The sequence below is a fragment of the Kogia breviceps genome, chromosome 2 (genome assembly GCF_026419965.1).
Source record: "Kogia breviceps isolate mKogBre1 chromosome 2, mKogBre1 haplotype 1, whole genome shotgun sequence".
Lineage (NCBI taxonomy): Eukaryota > Metazoa > Chordata > Mammalia > Artiodactyla > Physeteridae > Kogia > Kogia breviceps.
Genome location: NC_081311.1, coordinates 84,766,910 through 84,785,073, shown reverse-complemented (window position 1 = coordinate 84,785,073; position 18,164 = coordinate 84,766,910). Strand labels below are relative to the sequence as shown.

Genomic DNA, 18,164 nt, shown 5'->3' with positions numbered 1-18,164 from the left:
ATGTACAGGGTTTTGTGTGAACATAAGTCTTCATTTTTCTGGGATAAATGCCTGGAAGTGCACTTGCTGAGTCATCTGGTGGTTGATTGTCTAGTTGTTTTGAGAAACTGTCAAGCTATTTTCCAGTTCACTGTACCATTTTATATTTCTACCAGCAATGTATGAGTGATCTGCGCGTCCTGGCCAGCATTTGGTGTTGTCACTACTTTTTATTTTAGCCTTTCTGTTAATGTGTAGTGATACCTTATTATGGTTTTATTTACGTTTTTCTAGTTATTGGCTAATGACCTTAAACATATTTTCATGTGTTTATTTGCCATTTGTATCTCCTTTTCAGTGAAATGCCTCTTCATGTCTTATGCCCACTTTCTAATTGGGTTGTTTGATTTTTTAATTCATTAATTAATTATTGAATTATAGTTGATTTACAATATTGTATTAGTTTCAGGTATATAGAAAAGTGATTGATTTATATATTTTTTCAGATTATTTTCCATTATATGTTATTACAAGATATTGAATATAGTTCCCTGTGCTATAGAGTAAATCCTAGTGGCTTATCTATTTTACGTATAGTAGTTTGTATCTGTTAAGCCCCACTTCCTAATTTATCCCTCTCCCTACCTCTTTCCCCTTTGGTAACCATAAGTTTGCTTCCTATGTCTGTGAGCCTGTCTCTGTTTTGTATATAGAGCCATTTGTACTATTCTTTAGGGTCCGCATACAAGTGATATCACAATAATATTTGTCTGACTTACTTCACTAAGTGTAACATTCTCTGTGTTGCTGCAAATGGCAATATTTCATTCTTTTTTATGGCTGAGGAATATTCTGTTGTACATATACACCACATCTTCTTAATCCAGTTGTCTGTTCATGGGCACTTGGGTTGCTTCCATATCATGGCTATTGTACATAATGCTTCCATGAACATTGGGGTGCATGTATCTTTTCAAATTAGAATTTTTTTGTCTTTTCTGGATGTATACCCAGGAGTGGGATGGCTGGATCATATGGTAGCCCTATTTTTAGTTTTAGAGGAACCCCCATACTTTTTTCCATAGTGGCTGCAAAGATTTACATTCCCGTCAACAGTGTAGGAGGGTTCCATTTTCTCCATACCCTCTCCAGCATTTGTTATTTGTAGACTTTTTTTTTTTTTTTTTTTTTTTTTTTTGGTAGTATGCGGGCCTCTCACTCTTGTGGCCTCTCCTGTTGCAGAGCACAGGCTCCGGACACGCAGGCCCAGCGGCCATGGCTCACGGGCCCAGCCGCTCCGCGGCACGTGGGATCTTCCCGGACCGGGGCACAAACCCGTGTCCCCTGCATCGGCAGGCGGACTCTCAACCACTGCGCCACCAGGGAAGCCCCTAGACTTTTTTTTATAACATCTTTATTGGAATATAATTGCTTTACAGTGGTATATTAGTTTCTGCTGTATAACAAAGTGAATCAGTTATACATATACATATGTCCCCATATCTCTTCCCTCTTGCGTCTCCCTCCCTCCCACTCTCCCTATCGCACCCCTCTAGGTGGTCACAAAGCACCGAGCTGATCTCCCTGTGCTATGAGGCTGCTTCCCACTAGCTATCTAATTTACATTTGGTAGTGTATATATGTCCATGCCACTCTCTCACTTTGTCCCAGCTTACCCTTCCCCCTCCCCGTATCCTCAAGTCCATTCTCTAGTAGGTCTGCATCTTTATTCCCATCATGGCCCTAGGTTCTTCTGACTAGTTTTCTTTTTGTTTTTTTTCCATATATATGTGTTAGCATATGGTATTTGTTCTTCTCTTTCTGACTTACTTCACTCTGTATGACAGACTCCAGGTCCATCCACCTCATTACAAATAACTCAGTTTCGTTCCTTTTTATGGCTGAGTAATATTCCACTGTATATATGTGCCACATCTTCTTTATCCATTCATCTGTTGATGGACACTTCGATTGCTTCCATGTCCTGGCTATTGTAAAAAAGAGGTGCAGTGAACATTTTGGTACATGACTCTTTTTGAATTATGGTTTTATCAGGGTATATGCCCAGTAGTGGGATGGCTGGGTTGTATGGTAGTTCTATTCGTAGTTTTTTAATGAACCTCCATACTGTTCTCCGTAGTGGCTGTATCACTTTACATTCCCACCAACAGTGCAAGAGGGTTCCCTTTTCTCCACACCCTCTCCAGCATTTATTGTTTGTAGATTTTTTTTATGATGACCATTCTGACCGGTGTGAGATGATATCTCATTGTAGTTTTGATTTGCATTACTCTAATGATTAATGATGTCGAGCATTCTTTCATGTGTTTGTTGGCAAGCTGTCTGTCTTCTTTGGAGAAATGCCTATTTAGGTCTTCTGCTCATTTTTAGATTGGGTTGTTTGGGGTTTTTTGTTATTGAGCTGCATGAGCTGCTTGTAAATTTCGGAGATTAATCCTTTGTCAGTTGCTTCATTTGCAACTATTTTCTCCCATTCTGAGGGTTGTCTTTTTGTCTTGTTTGTGGTTTCCTTTGCTGTGCAAAAGCTTTTAAGTTTCATTAGGTCCCATTTGTTTCTTTTTGTTTTTATTTCCATTTCTCTAGGAGGTGGGTCAAAAAGGATCTTGCTGTGATATATGTCATAGAGTGTTCTGCCTATGTTTCCCTCTAAGAGTTTGATGGTGTCTGGCCTTACATTTAGGTCTTTAATCCATTTTGAGTTTATTTTTGTATATGGTGTCAGGCAGTGTTCTGATTTCATTCTTTTACATGCAGCTGTCCAGTTTTCCCAGCACCACTTATTGAAGAGGCTGTCTTTTCTCCACTATATATTCTTGCCTCCTTTATCAAAGATAAGGTGACCATATGTGCGTGGGTTTATCTCTGGGCTTTCTATCCTGTTCCATTGATCTATATTTCTGGTTTTTGTGCCAGTACCATACTGTCTTGATTACTGTAGCTTTATAGTAGAGTCTGAAGTCAGGGAGCCTGATTCCTCCAGCTCCGTTTTTCTTTGTCAAGATTGCTTTGGCTATTCAGGGTCTTTTATGTTTCCATACACATTGTGAATTTTTTTGCTCTAGTTCTGTGAAAAATGCCAGTGGTAGTTTGATAGGGATTGCATTGAATCTGTAGGTTGCTTTAAGTAGTAGAGTCATTTTCACAATATTGATTCTTCCAATCCAAGAACATGGTATATCTCTCCATCCATTTGTATCATCTTTCATTTTTTTCATCAGTTTCTTATAATTTTCTGCATACAGGTCTTTTGTCTCCTTAGGTAGGTTTATTCCTAGATATTTTATTCTTTTTGTTGCAATGGTAAATGGGAATGTTTTCTAAATTTCACTTTCAGATTTTTCATCATTAGTGTATAGGAATGCAGGAGATTTCTGTGCATTAATTTTGTATCCTGTTACTTTACCAAATTCATTGATTAGCTCTAGTAGTTTTCTGGTAGCATCCTTAGGATTCTCTATGTATAGTATCATGTCATCTGCAAACAGTGACAGCTTTACTTCTTTTCCGATTTGGATTCCTTTTTTTTCTTTTTCTTCTCTGAATGCTGTGACTAGAACTTCCAAAAGTATGTTGAATAAGAGTGGTGAGAGGGCTTCCCTGGTGGCGCAGTGGTTGAGAGTCCACCTGCCGATGCAGGGGACGTGGGTTCGTGCCCCGGTCCGGGAGGATCCCGCGTGCCGCGGAGCGGCTGGGCCCGTGAGCCGTGGCCGCTGAGCCTGCGCGTCAGGCTCCGCAATGGGAGAGGCCACAGCAGTGAGAGGCCCGCATACCACACACACACAAAAAAAAAGTGGTGAGAGTGGGCAACCTTGTCTTGTTCCTGATCTTAGTGGAAATGGTTTCAGTTTTTCACCATTGAGAACGATGCTGGCTGTGGGTTTGTCATATATGGCCTTTATTATGTTGAGGAAATTTCCCTCTCTGCCTACTTTCTGGAGGGTTTTTATCATGAATGGGTGTTGAATTTTGTTGAAAGCTTTTTCTGCATCTATTGAGATGATCATATGGTTTTTCTCCTTCAATTTGTTAATATGGTGTATCACGTTGATTGATTTGCGTATATTGAAGAATCCTTGCATTCCTGGAATAAACCCCCCTTGATCATAGTGTATGATCCTTTTAATGTGCTGTTGGATTCTGTTTGCTAGTATTTTGTTGAGGATTTTTGCATCTGTGTTCATCAGTGATATTGGCCTGTATTCTTTCTTTGTGACGTCTTTGTCTGGTTTGGGTATCAGAGTAATGGTGGCCTCGTAGAATGAGTTTGGGAGTGTTCCTCCCTCTGCTATGTTTTGGAAGAGTTTGAGAAGGATACGTGTTAGCTCTTCTCTAAATGTTTGATAGAATTCTCCTGTGAAGCCATATGGTCCTGGGCTTTTGTTTGTTGGAAGAGTTTTAATCACAGTTTCAATTTCAGTGCTTGTGATTGGTCTGTTCATATTTTCTGTTTCTTCCTGGTTCAGTCTTAGAAGGTTGTGCATTTCTAAGAATTTGTCCATTTCTTCCAGGTTGTCCATTTTATTGGCATATAGTTGCTTGTAGTAATCTCTCATGATCCTTTGTATTTCTGCAGTGTCAGTTGTTACTTCTCCTTTTTCATTTCTAATTCTATTGATTTGAGTCTTCTCCCTTTTTTCCTTGATAAGTCTGGCTAATGGTTTATCAATTTCGTTGATCTTGTCAAAGAACCAGCTTTTAGTTTTATTGATCTTTGCTATCATTTCCTTCATTTCTTTTTCATTTATTTTTTATCTGATCTTCATGATTTCTTTCCTTCTGCTAACTTTGGGGTTTTTTTGTTCTTCTTTCTCTAATTGCTTTAGGTGTAAGGTTAGGTTGTTTATTTGAGATGTTTCTTGTTTCTTAAGGTAGGATTGTATTGCTTTAAACTTCCCTCTTAGAAATGCTTTTGCTGCATCCCATAGGTTTTGCGTCATTGTGTTTTCATTGTCATTTGTTTCTTGGTATTTTTTGATTTCCTCTTTGATTTCTTCAGTGATCTCTTGGTTATTAAATAGTGCGTTGTTTAGCCTCCATGTTGTTTGTATTTCTTACAGATTTTTCCCTGTAATTGATATCTAGTCTCATAGCGTTGTGGTCGGAAAAGATACTTGATATGATTTCAGTGTTCTTAAATTTACCGAGGCTTGATTTGTGACCCAAGATATGATCTATCCTGGAGAATGTTCCATGAGCACTTGAGAAGAATGTGTATTCTGCTGTTTTTAGATACAATGTCCTATAAATATCAATTAAGTCCATCTTGTTTAATGAATCCTTTAAAGCTTGTGTTTCCTTATTTATTTTCATTTTGGATGATCTGTCCATTGGTGAAATTGGGGTGTTAAAGTCCCCGACTATAATTGTGTTACTGTCGATTTCCCCTTTTAAGGTTGTTAGTATTTGCCTTATGTATTGAGGCGCTCCTATGTTGGGTGCATAAATATTTACAATTGTTATATCTTCTTCATGGATCGATCCCTTTATCATTATGTAGTGTCCTTCTTTGTCTCTTGTAATAGATTTTATTTTAAAGTCTATTTTGTCTGATATGAGAATTGCTACTCCAGCTTTCTTCTGATTTCCATTTGCATGGAATATCTTTTTCCATCCCCTTACTTTCACTCTGTATGTGTCCCTAGGTTTGAAGTGGGTCTCTTGTAGACAGCATATATATGGGTCTTGTTTTTGTATCCATTCAGCCAGTCTGTGTCTTTTGGTGGGGGCATTTAATCCATTTACATTTAAGGTAATTATCAATATGTATGTTCCTATTACCATTTACTTAATTGTTTCGGGTTGTTCTTGTAAGTCTTTTCCTTCTCTTGTGTTTCTTGCCTAGAGAAGTTCCTTTAGCATTTGTTGTAGAGCTGGTTTGGTGGTGCTGAACTCTCTCAGCTTTTGCTTGTCTGTAAAGGTTTTAATTTCTCCATCAAATCTGAATGAGATCCTTGCTGGGTAGAGTAATCTTGGATGTAGGTTTTTTTCCTTCATCACTTTAAATATGTCCTGCCACTCCCTTCTGGCTTGTAGAGTTTCTGCTGAAAGATCAGATGTTAACCTTATGGGGATTCCCTTGTGTGTTATTTGTTGTTTTTCCCTTGCTGCTTTCAATATGTTTTCTTTGTATTTAATTTTTGAGTTTGATTATTATGTGTCTTGGCGTGTTTATCCTTGGGTTTATCCTGTATGGGACTCTCTATGCTTCCTGGACTTGATTGACTATTTTCTTTCCTATATTAGGGAAGTTTTCAACCATAATCTCTTCAAATATTTTCTCAGTCCCTTTCTTTTTCTCCTCTTCTTCTGGGATCCCTATAATTCGAATGTTGGTACATTTAATGTCCCAGAGGTCTCTGAGACTGTCCTCAGATCTTTTCATTCTTTTTTCTTTCTTCTGCTCTGCAATAGTTATTTCCACTATTTTATCTTCCAGGTCACTTATCCGTCCTTCTGCCTCAGTGATTCTGCTATTGATCCCATCTAGAGTATTTTTCATTTCATTTATTGTGTTGCTCATCATTGCTTGCTTCCTCTTTATTTCTTCTAGGTCCTTGTTAACTGTTTCTTGCAATTTGTCTATTCTATTTCCAAGATTTTGAATCATCTTTACTATCATTATTCTGAATTCTTTTTCAGGTAGACTGCCTATTTCCTCTTCATTTGTTAGGTCTGGTGGGTTTTTATCTTCCTCCTTCATCTGCTGTGTGTTTTTCTGTCTTCTCATTTCGCTTATCTTACTGTGTTTGGGGTCTCCTTTTTGCAGGCTGCAGGTTTGTAGTTCCCGTTGTTTTTGGTGGCTGTCCCCAGTGGCTAAGGTTGGTTCAGTGGGTTGAGTAGGTTCCCTGGTTGGGGGGACTAGTGCCTCTGTTCTGGTGGATGAGGCTGGATCTTGTCTTTCTGGTGGGCAGGTCCACGTCTGGTGGTGTGTTTGGGGATGTTGGTAGCCTTATTATGATTTTAGGCAGCCTCTCTGCTAATGGATGGGGCTGTAGACCTGTCTTGCTCTTTGTTGGGGATAGGGTGTCCAGCACTGTTCGTTGCTGGTCCTTGAGTGAAGCTGGGTCTTGGTGTTGAGATGGAGATCTCTGGGAGATTTTCACCGTTTGATATTGCATGGAGCTGGGAGGTCTCTTGTAGACAAGTGTCTTGAGGTTGGTTCTCCCACCTCAGAGACACAGCCCTGGTGCCTGGCTGGGGTGTCAAGAGCCTTTAATCCACATGGCTCAAAATAAAAGGGAGAAAAAAATAGAAAGGAAAGAAAAGGAAGGAAGGAAAGAAGGAAGGAAGGAGGGAGGGAAGGAAGGAAGAAAGGAAGGAAGGAAAGAAGGAAGGAAGGAGGGAGGGAAGGAAGAAATGAAGGAAGGAAGAAATGAAGGAAGGAAGAAAACAAGAAAGGAAGGAAGGAAGGTGGAGAGGAAGAAAGGGAGGAAGGAAGAGAGGAAGGGAGGAAAGAAGGGAGGAAGGAAGGAAGAAAGGGAAGGAGGGAAGAAAGGAAGAAAGAAAGAGAGAAGACAAAGTAGGATAAAGTATAGTTATTAAAATAAAAAATAATTATTAAGAAGAAAAATTTCTATTAAAAAAAACAGAAAAACGGGTCAGTCTAACCCTAGGACAAACTGTGAAAGCAAAGCTATACAGACAAAATCTCACACAGCAGCACACACATACACACTCACAAAAAGAAAAAAAGGGGAAAATAATAGTATATCTTGCTCCCAAAGTCCACCTCCTCAACTTGGGATGATTCATTGTCTATTCAGGTTTTCCACAGATGCAGGGCACTTCAAGTTGATTGTGGAGCTTTAATCCACCTCTCCTCTGTTAACACAGCTCCTGGGGTTCAGCTTTGGACTTGGCCCTGCCTCTGCATGTAGGTCATCCGAGGGCGACTGCCCTTCGCTCAGACAGGACTGGGTTAAAGGAGCAGTTGATTCGGGGGCTCCAGCTCACTCAGGCTGAGGGGAGGGAGTGGCACGGGGGCGGGGCGAGTCCGCGGCGGCAGAGGCCGACTTGACGCTGCGCCGGCCCAAGGCGCGCCGCGCGTTCTCCCGGGGAAGCTGTCCCTGGATCCCGGGACCCCGGCAGTGGCGGGCTGCACGGGCTCCCGGGAGGGCCGGTGTGGAGAGTGACCTGTGCTCACACACAGGCCTCTTGGTGGCGGCAGCAGCAACCTTAGCGTCCGACACCCGTCTCTACTGTCCGTGCCAACAGCCGCGGCTCGCGCCCGTTTCTGGAGCTCCTTTAAGCGGCGCGCTTAATCCCCTCTCCTCGCGCCCAGGAAGCAAAGAGGGAAGAAAAGGTCTCTTGCCTCTTCGGCAGCTCCAGACTTCTCCTGGACTCCCTCCTGGCCAGCCGTGGTGCACTAACCCCTTCAGGCTGTTTTCACTCTGCCAACTCCAGACCTTTCCCTGGGATCTGCCCAAGGCTCAGTTCCCAGCCCCGCCCGCCGCAGCGGGTGAGCAGACAAGCCTCTCAGGCTGGTGAGTGCTGGTCGGCACCGATCCTCCGTGCAGGAATCTCTCCGCTTTGCCCTCCGCACCCTGTGGCCGAGCTGTCCTCCGCGGTTCCGGAGCTTCCCCCTCTGCCACCCGCAGTCTCCGCCCGCAAAAGGGCTTCTAGTGTGTGGGAACCTTTCCTCCTTCACGGCTGCCTCCCACTGGTGTAGGTCCCGTCCCTATTCTTTGTCTCTTATTTATTCGTTTTTCTTTTGCCCTACCCAGGTATGTGGGAAGTTTCTTGCCTTTTGGGAAGTCCGAGGTCCTCTGCCAGCATTCGGTGGGTGTTCTATAGGAGAAGTTCCACGTGTAGATGTATTTCTGATGTCTCTGTGAGGAGGAAGGAGATCTCCGCGTCTTACTCTTCCGCCATCTTTAAGCCGTCTCCGTGCAGTATTTTTTATCATAGAAACCCTTTACATGTTTTTGTTAGATTTATGCCAGAGTTTTTTTTTTCAGTGATTTCAAGTGGTGTTATATTTTAAATTTTGACGCTCATGTGTTTGTCATTAGTATGTAGAGATACGATTGATTTTTATATTATACAATCTGGACCTTGCTGAACTCACTTATCAGTTAGAGGAGGGTTTTGGGTTTTCTGTTTTTTGTTTTTGTTTCTTTTTTTCATTCCTTGGATTTTCTATGTAGACAATCATATCATCTGCCAATAGGAACAATTTTATTTTTTCCTTTTTGATCTGTGTGTCTTTGTTTCCTTATGCCTCACTGCACTGGCTAGAACTTCCTGTATGATATTGAATAGAGTGGTGAGAGCGGACATTCTTACTTTGTTCCTGATCTTAGCAGGAAAGCAGTCTTTCACTGTTCAGTGTAAGGTTAGCTGTAGAATTTTTTAAATGCTCTTTATCAGTTGAGGGAGTTTCTCTCTGGTGCTGTCTTTTTTTGTTTTTTGAGTGTTTTTATCATGAATGAGTGTTGACTTTGACGAATGCTTCTGCTGCATCAGTTGATATAATCGTGTGATTTTTCCTTTTACCTTGTTAGTAGAAAACTTACATTGATTGATTTTCAAATATTGAACAGCCTTTCATCCCTGAAACAAAGTCCACTTGGTCTTAGTGTATAATTTTTATATATGTAAAACTGAATTCTTTTTGCTAATATTTTGTTAATGTTCGTAAGAGATACTACTCTGTCATTTGTGTTGTTTTAAGGCTGTCTTTTTCTGGCTTTGGTATCAGGGAAATACTAGCTTCATAAAATAACTAGGGAAGGGTTCCCTCCTCTTCAGTTTTCTCAAAGATGTTATATAGAGTTGGTGTTGATTCTTTTTTAAAATGTTCATAGAATTCTCTAGTAAAACCATCCAGCCGAAATGTTTCTTTTTTGTTAGTTTTAAAATTACAGATTCAGTTTCCTTAAGTTATATGGCTATTTAAGTTATCTATTTTATTGGCTGAGTTGTACTACTTTGTGTTTTTGAAGAATTGGTCCGTCTCATCTAAGAAGTCAAAGTATGTGGAACTGTTCTTGTTACTCCTTTGTTACCCTGCTGGGTCTGTAGTGCTGAAATTGGCTATGTGTGTCCTCCCTTTGTTGTTGTTGTTGTGAGTCTTCGTTACATAAATGAGTTAAAGATGGCCCTGCATGTTGACCTCTCTGTGGTGTTCTTCACAGCAAGCTGAGACGTTAGTTCAAAGCCTTGCCAGCACCAGACTCCATTCTTACACACTCAGTTGCTTTAAATATAGCCCCAATACGCATATTTTTAGCCATCTAGAGGCTGCCTGCTTTGAATACCCTATGAAGCCGCACTCTCGTCTGCACACTTTTGCTTAGACACACTCTGGGGCTGTGACAGGCCTCTAGCAGGTGCTGTCTGGCTTCCGTCCCATGCAGTCAGTCAAAGTGCTACTCAAACGAAGGTGGGGTGTGCTGTGACCATCTCAAGGTCCTGTCTTTTTCCTTGATCTGCCCCCAGACCTTGAACTCACCAGTTTTGCTAGAAGTTTATCAATTTTAATGATTTTTTCAAGGAACCAGTTCTTTGTTTTATGGATTTTCTTTGTTTTTCTGTTTTCAGTTTCATTGATGTCTGCTCTTTATTTTCTTCCTTCTACTTGCTTTATTTTGCTCTTCTTTTTCTCTGTTCTTGAGGGTAGGAGCTTAGATAATTGATTGAGACTTTTCCTCTTTTCTAATATATGCATTTAGTGCTCTGAATTTTCCTTTCAGCATTGCTTTAGTTGTAACCGACAAATCTTGATAAGCTATATTTTCATTTCCATTCAGCTCAGTGTATTTTTCTATTTCCCAGGAGACTTCTTCTTTAAATCATGAGTTATTTAGACATGGATTGGTTCATATCCAAGTATTTGGAGATTTTCCTATTGTCTTTATATTATGAATTTCTAGTTTGATTCCCTTGTGGTTGGAGAACACATTTTATATGATTTCAATTCTTTTAAATTTGTTGAGGTTTGTTTTATGGCCAAGGGTATAGTCCATCTTGATTTACGTTCCATCGTCCCTTGGAAAGAATATGTGTCCCACTCTTGTTGAGCAGAGTGTTCTGTAAATGTTGATTCCATCCTCTTGGTTGACTAAGCTGAGTTCTTCTGTGTCTTTGCTGATTTTCTGTCTAGTTGTTCTATCAGTGTTGAGAGAGGGGTGTTGAAGTCTCAGCCATAATCGTGGGTTTGTTTCTCCTTTCAGTTCTATCAAGCTTTAGTTTGATGTACTTTGTAGCTCTGTTTTTTGGTGCACACATTGAGGCTTCGTATGTCTTTTTGGTGGAATACCCTTTTTTCATTATATAGTGACACTTTCTTTCTCTGGTCATTTCCTTTGCCCTGAAGACTGTTTTAGCTGATAATGATAATGATTTACTTTGATTAATATTTGTGTGATATACCTTTTTCCATCCTTTCACTTTCACCCTGTCTGAACATCATAACTGAAGGGAGTTTCTTGTAGGCAGCTTATAGCTGGGTCATGTTTTTTCAACTAATCTGCCAATCTTTGTCTTTTACTTGATATATTTATATAGTTTACATTTAATATAATTGATCTATTAGAATTTATTTTTGCCATTTTATATTTTTGGTTTTTGTTCTATTTTTCATTTTCCTCTTTTCTTTTTCTAGTCTTTCTATGGTTTATGTGAACATTTTTAGAATTCTATTTGATTTACCAATAATGTTTTTGAGTATATCTCTTTGCATTGCTTTTTTAGTGGTTGCTCTAGTTATCACATTATATATACATATCACAGTCTACCGGTGTCATCATTTTACGTTCGAGTGAAATATAAAAACCTTGCCTTCTCTTCCAGGCATACCTTGTTTTATTGTGCTTCACAGAGACTGCGTTTTTTTACTAATTGAAGTTTGTGGCAACTCTACATTGAGCAAGTCTGTTGACATTTTTCCAACAGCATTTGCTCACTTTGTGTCTCTGGGTCACATTTTGGTAATAATCAAAATATTTTACACTTTTTCATTATTATTATATTTGTTATGGTGATCAGTGATCTTTGATGTTCCTGTGGCAAAAAGATTATGACTTTCTGAAGGTTCAGATGATGGTTAGCGTTTTTTACCAATAAAGCATTTTTTTAATTAAAGTATGTACATTGTTTTTTTAGACAGAATGCTATTGTGCACTTAATAGACTACAAGATAGTGTAAACATAACTTTATATGCACTGGGAAACCAAAACATTTGTGTCACTCACTTTATTGTGATTTTTGCTTTATTGCAGTGGTCTGGAACTGAACCCGCAGTATCTCTGGGGTAGACCTGTGCATCTGTTCACCCTCCCCCACTAGTAAGCTATCCCTGGCCAGTTTGCCACCTTCTCTACACTTTTCAAAGTCTTCTTATGTTTCTTTTATATGTAGTGTCTAGGGTTCTAAGTTGTCCTGAGCAGGCAGAATGGGGAAAAGTACTTCTACTCCATCTTCTTGGAAGCGGAAGTCCACCTTGGTGTTAAGGATCATTTTTTGCACGTTGAATTCTACATTAGACAGTTCCTTGTTTTTGTGCTCCTGCCCCAACACTGTGAAGATGGTGACCTTTGGGGTTAAGGAACCTCGTTTCTTAATAGGGAGTTTTTCCTTTCTTGCTGATTGCTTTTACAGTTTAATATTGACTCTATCTCATTATCTGGTTTGTTTGTTTGTTTCCATTCCAGAATATGTACTAGACCTATATGTTGGACCTTTTCCTTCAATTCTGCATTTTTCTTAAACACTCATATTTTCTCTCTCTTCATTTCTCTGTTCTGCCTCCTAGTAATTTTCTCCAGTCTGGATTGCAGTTCACTAATTTTCCCCTTAGTTTTGTTGATTCTACTCTTTAACTCATCCATTGACTATTTATTTTTAATGACTGCAGTTTTTATTTCTAGACAGACACATTCTGGAAATCTACCTTTTTTTATATCATTTTTTATGGATTCACCTTTTCTTATGGATTCAATTCCTTTTTTATGGTATTAATCATCCTGAGTATACTTTGTCAGGTTCTTTTTTTTTAATCAAATTCTTGAAATTGTAATGTCTTTGGATTGCTGACTCACTCATGATGGATTGTTTGAATGTTTTGTAATTTTAGATTTTGAGGATTGCTCATCTTCAGAGGAGCTGTAAGCATGGGACTCCTATGTATCCCGGTTTGAGGATGTGTCCTTCCAGAGTCATCTGCGTTTGCATCTTCCAGGCATCCTGTTGATATCACTTTCTAAGGCCATTTTTATAGTTTTAAATTTCTTGACTTGGAGGTTCATTGTCAACATGTTTTTTAAGTTTGAATTTCACACTCACCTGTGGAGCCAGCCCATGATAAATCTTCAGAGGGTAATGTTTTTCTGCTGATCCTGCTGAGAGGTCGGGCAGAGTCAGAGAAGGTTCCTTGTCCTCCTGAGCTGGTGAGAGGATTTTACCAGCCTGTCCTTCACTTGTTCAGATTCAGCTCTCTACTCCTTCCTTCATGTGGGCACAAGCTCTTGAATCCTGTCCTACAGATGTTAAAACTCAATACTGACAACCCTCCATCTGGGGCCCCTACTGCTTTTTCCAGTTCCAAGCGTCTAGAGATTTCCTTTTCTTTCCTGAAAGGTCAGCTATGTATTTTTTTTAATATGATATATCTTTTCCAGCATTTCTAGTTGTTTAGTAATTAAATATTTTTACATATGGAAATTACACATCTTACTTGTCTTTTGTCCAGCAAGTGCAAGTCAGTTGATATGTTACCCTTTTACCTGTTGAGGTTGTGGTATAATCTGGAAAGCGATTACCATAATAGAGTTCATTTAAGGAAAACTTCCAAAGCAGAAAATAATAATGGAACAAGCATTAAGCCAAAGTCTGTGCTTAGATCTATGAATTTTTGTTTCAGGATTAGATGGATTTGTGAAACTCCTTTTACTATGTGCATATAAAACATGAGAAACATTCGTATTTGTATATATAAATTATTTTTGCTCTCAAGACTTACTTTTGCCTATATATTGGCAGCATCTTTACCTGGTTCTCATCTTCCAATGTTTACAACCTATGCAATGTATTGGGCTTTATTTCTTAAATAGAAGAGGATATTGAACAAGATTGAGAAATTTCAGTATTTTCATTTTAACCTGGCAATCTTAATTTCTTGGGCTGTAAAAGCTGTTCAATGACAGTGATGAGACTTATGTATTTTATTTTGTATGTGTGGTAAAATATACATAGCATGGGATTTGTCATTTTAAAATCAACAGTTCAGTGGCTTTAAGTACATTCACATTGTTGTACAACTATCGCCACCATCCATCTCCAGAACTTTTTCATCTTCTCAAACCGATACGCATATCCATTGAACCCTGACTTCCCGTTTCCCCTCTCCCAGCCTCCTCACAACCAGCCTTCTACGTTCTGTCTCTGTGAGTTTGACCACCCTGGGTACCTCATATAAATGGAATCTTCTGGTATTTCTCCTTTAGTGACTAGCTTAGTTCACTTAGCACAATCAAAGTTCATCTATGTTATAGCATGTATCAGAATTTCCTTCCTTTTTAAGGCTGAATAATATTCCAATGTATGTATATATCACATTTTGTTTATTGTTGATCCGTCAATGGATATTTGGGTTGCTTCCATCTTCTGGCGACTGTGACTAGTGCTGTTATGAACACTGGTGTGGCATGCTTTTTTTTTTTTTTTTTTAGCAGTAAGTGGACCTCTCACTGTTGTGGGCTCTCCCGTTGCGGAGCACAGGCTCCGGACGCACAGGCTCAGCGGCCATGGCTCACAGGCCCAGCCGCTCCGCAGCATGTGGGATCTTCCCGGACCGGGGCACGAACCCGCGTCCCCTGCATCAGCAGGCAGACTCTCCACCACTGCGCCACCAGGGAAGCCGTGGCATGCTTTTAAAACAGGCAGTGAGATGCATAAAGCTGTAGGTATTTTTAAATGGTAACAATTGTTAATAGCACTATCCTACAAGTTTAATTGCCTGTAACTATTTGAAAAGCATGAGAGGTTGAATAGGCTTGACCTTTGGGTGATAAGGAATGTAGTTCTTAGGAACAGGGCTGGACCAAGCACCAGCAAACAAATTGACCATTTGTGCTTCACTGGGTGGGCGGGGCAAGAAGGAGTCAGGGCTGGGATCGCGTGGTCGGGTCTGAAACAGGAGTGTGGAGGTGACACCTTCAGAGGTGCCCCCGACAGAACAAGGAATGTGGAGCAGGGCCACAGGATGAGCCTGGAAGCCGGGGGTCAGCAGACGTGGGTCGGGGTCAAAGTGTGAGGGTGGAAAGGGGCTTGGTGCCTGCAGCGCTAGGCTGAACAGAACTAGAGTTCTTCGCCAACAGAAAAAGCAGAAGGAATCACCAAGCCAGTGTCAGGCTACCGATGCCCCATCATTCCGATTCACAGATTCCATTCTAGAAAGCCTCTATTTCCAGTTTATGGAAAGTAGGATCCCAAATTAAATCTATTCCCCTGTGTAAAGAAGAAGTGAAGAGCTCTCTCTATATTGAATGGGACAAATATCACATGCGGAGTACTGACCCAAACCCCTGGGCTTAGGCCGGCCTTCCCAAAGGTCATAGACACAGGAATAAAGGCAAGGCCACAGCAGTCTGCAAGCGCAGGGAGAACTTACACCTGTTTTTAAAAGAAGAAAGGAGTGAACTTCTCAAAGCCTATAAGTCTACCAGGTGTTTTCTTTTGTACAGAAAAATTGTAATTTCTAGGCGATTTTTGCTTGTCACTGTGTGTGTATTTATTTGAATAGCAAAGAGATTTCAGTCATTGCAAGAGGAATTTTCAAACTTCCAGTATCAAAAGAAATTGTCCCCAGAGCAGTTTGAAAAGGCACTGGGTTAGCATATTAGCCATATATCGAAAAGGTGGAAAGGTAAGTCAGTGTGTTTATTGCCATTTTCACAAAATATTCAGTTACCTCTTTTTTCTTTTATATTAACTGAGATTTCATTAAATTTTATGATTGTAGTCTAAGTTCACAGCACCTGTTCTAAAGTTATGTTTCACAGTCTCTTTTTGTTTTTCAGATTTTTTGTTTAAATTCTTGGTTATTGGGAATGCAGGAACCGGCAAGTCTTGCTTGCTTCATCAGTTTATTGAAAAAAAATGTAAGTGATGTCACATGGTCAGTGTTTCTTGCATGTCTTCTCCCAAGGGCGTGCCCTTGTGCAGATTTGTTTAGGACAAAACTTCCGAATATGTTTTCAGGGAAAATGTCATAGTTTAAGAATATTTTTAAATGACATAAAAAGTTTATGTTATTAAACGTTTAGTAATCTGATTTTTTATTTAGCATTTCAGTTTCGTAGTGGGTCATTGTTCATTATGTAGTGAATTGTCCTGTACATTTTCCAGATACTAAAATACAGTATGATGCTGTGGAATTCTATTTCCTGGCAGGAGTGGCCCGAGAACCCTAGTTGTACATTTTGGATAAGATAGCATTTGGTCCCCAGCGGCCTTGTATTGTCCTTAAGGCAGCTATTGTCATCAGTACTGTTTTACAGGTAAATAAACAGAGGTTTACAGGACTTGGTGTGTGCACTTGGGATGGTCACCTAGTAACGGTGCATGTTAGACTCAAACCCAGGCCTTTCGACCACAGAAAATATCTTGTGCTGTTGACTTGCCCTGTGTTGGTGAGAGAGTTTGAATTTTGTATTCCAAGCTACTGTAAAAGACGGTTGGTTTAAAAGGCCCTTAAAATAAGCCGTGCTTATATAGTAATGGAAAGAATTGTGGAGAATGACCTGTCTGTCTAGAGGTAGTCAGGTGAAGGCCCGAACACAGAAAATTAATCTCACTTAATGAAGTGCCTCTTAAGTAAGAATGCATGAGATGCATTAGGTGGCGGGCAGTAGAGACAGAGGCAGCAAAGGGTGTCCTGGGAAAGCACTCTGAAGAATAAGATTCCAGAAGTGTTTTTTGCTGCTTCCATTTCCATCGACCAGGAGCTTGTTGGAACCTTCATGTAGTGACACGGACCCAGCGTGGCTCAGTCCCTCTTGAATTTGACAGGCGTTCACCCGCTGGGCGGCCTGGGGTTCTGTACGAGTTACCCAGACTTTGCATTGTTCCATCTCAGAAGAGGGGACGCTGCTGGTCCCCGGCCTCAGCAGACACTCTCCCTTCACATCTCCCCTCACCCCTCACGATCACAGTAATGATGTAACGAGGCTTCACTGTATTGCTCTTGTAGCTGTGTCTTAATCAGGATGCCCTTGGCCTTTCGTTACTGCCTTTGAAGGCTTTTACTGCCAGGCTGGCCCAGTAGCTGGACACCAGCAGATGTCCACTCCAGTCTGCACTGTCTGGGCCTGAGACAAGCTGCTGGAATCAGACCCTTTCCCCCCCCAGGCCCCCAGGGAGCAATGAACCCAGCTGTCAGATGGCGCCCTGGTTTCTGGTACAATTAAACTTTATCCTATAGTTATAAAATATAAACCAGTCAATGGACTAGGTAGCCAAGATATTTGTTTTTTCTTTTCCTTTCACGTCACAGAAATTTTCTTTTATAAGACAGCTTATCCCAGTTGGGTTTAGCAAACTACTTATTTTGCCAGCCTCCCTGCCCATTCAGACAGTATTCATTTCTCCAGCAAATGCATTCCAACTGATTGCCACACACAATACTCGAGTCCATGAAAGTCAACAGCTGTAATGTGCATAGAGGTCTTGGTTTGGGGTGTGTTTGTTCTGAGTTTTTTACTTTGTCTTTTCTTCTTTTTCCCTTAGTCTTTGGTGAGCATCAAGTTTCTTTCTTGGGCTACGGTGCTTTTCCTTCCCTTTACTTTTATTTCTTTAGAACGTTTGTCCGAATAGTTGAAACTATCGTTGGCCAAGTTGCAGTCTGTCACTAAGCAGTAAGCGCTCCAAGATGGTGCCCAGTATTTTGTGCAGTTGCCATTCATGAGAACCTTAGCGGTGGTCAGGTAGATATGGTCTTATATGGCGTGGCCACCAAGCCTCAGCTTTAAATGTATGGCTTGTTTAGGTGTTTTGAGAAAAAGCTTTATTGTCTCTTTGAGAACAGGAACTGTGTGTATTCTGTTTAAAACAGTGAGTGCTTATTATCATCTGACTGTTGGAGAAATGAATGGCGACAGTAAATTACATTTTCTATTGACAGAACTCTTGATTTTAATGTTACTTGTATAAATCTATAAGCCTG

At 40.3% G+C, this 18,164-nt stretch overlaps 1 protein-coding gene across 2 annotated transcripts in view; it reads left to right on the top strand.

Annotated features, from left to right (window-relative positions):
- RAB4A (RAB4A, member RAS oncogene family) overlaps nucleotides 1-18,164 on the top strand; it is a 49,214-nt gene that overhangs the window by 13,292 nt on the left and 17,758 nt on the right. For both annotated transcript variants that reach the window (XM_059053906.2, XM_059053910.2), the window contains exon 2: nucleotides 16,021-16,101. In XM_059053906.2, coding sequence (XP_058909889.1) covers nucleotides 16,021-16,101 — 81 coding nt within the window. The remainder of the gene's footprint in view (nucleotides 1-16,020; nucleotides 16,102-18,164) is intronic.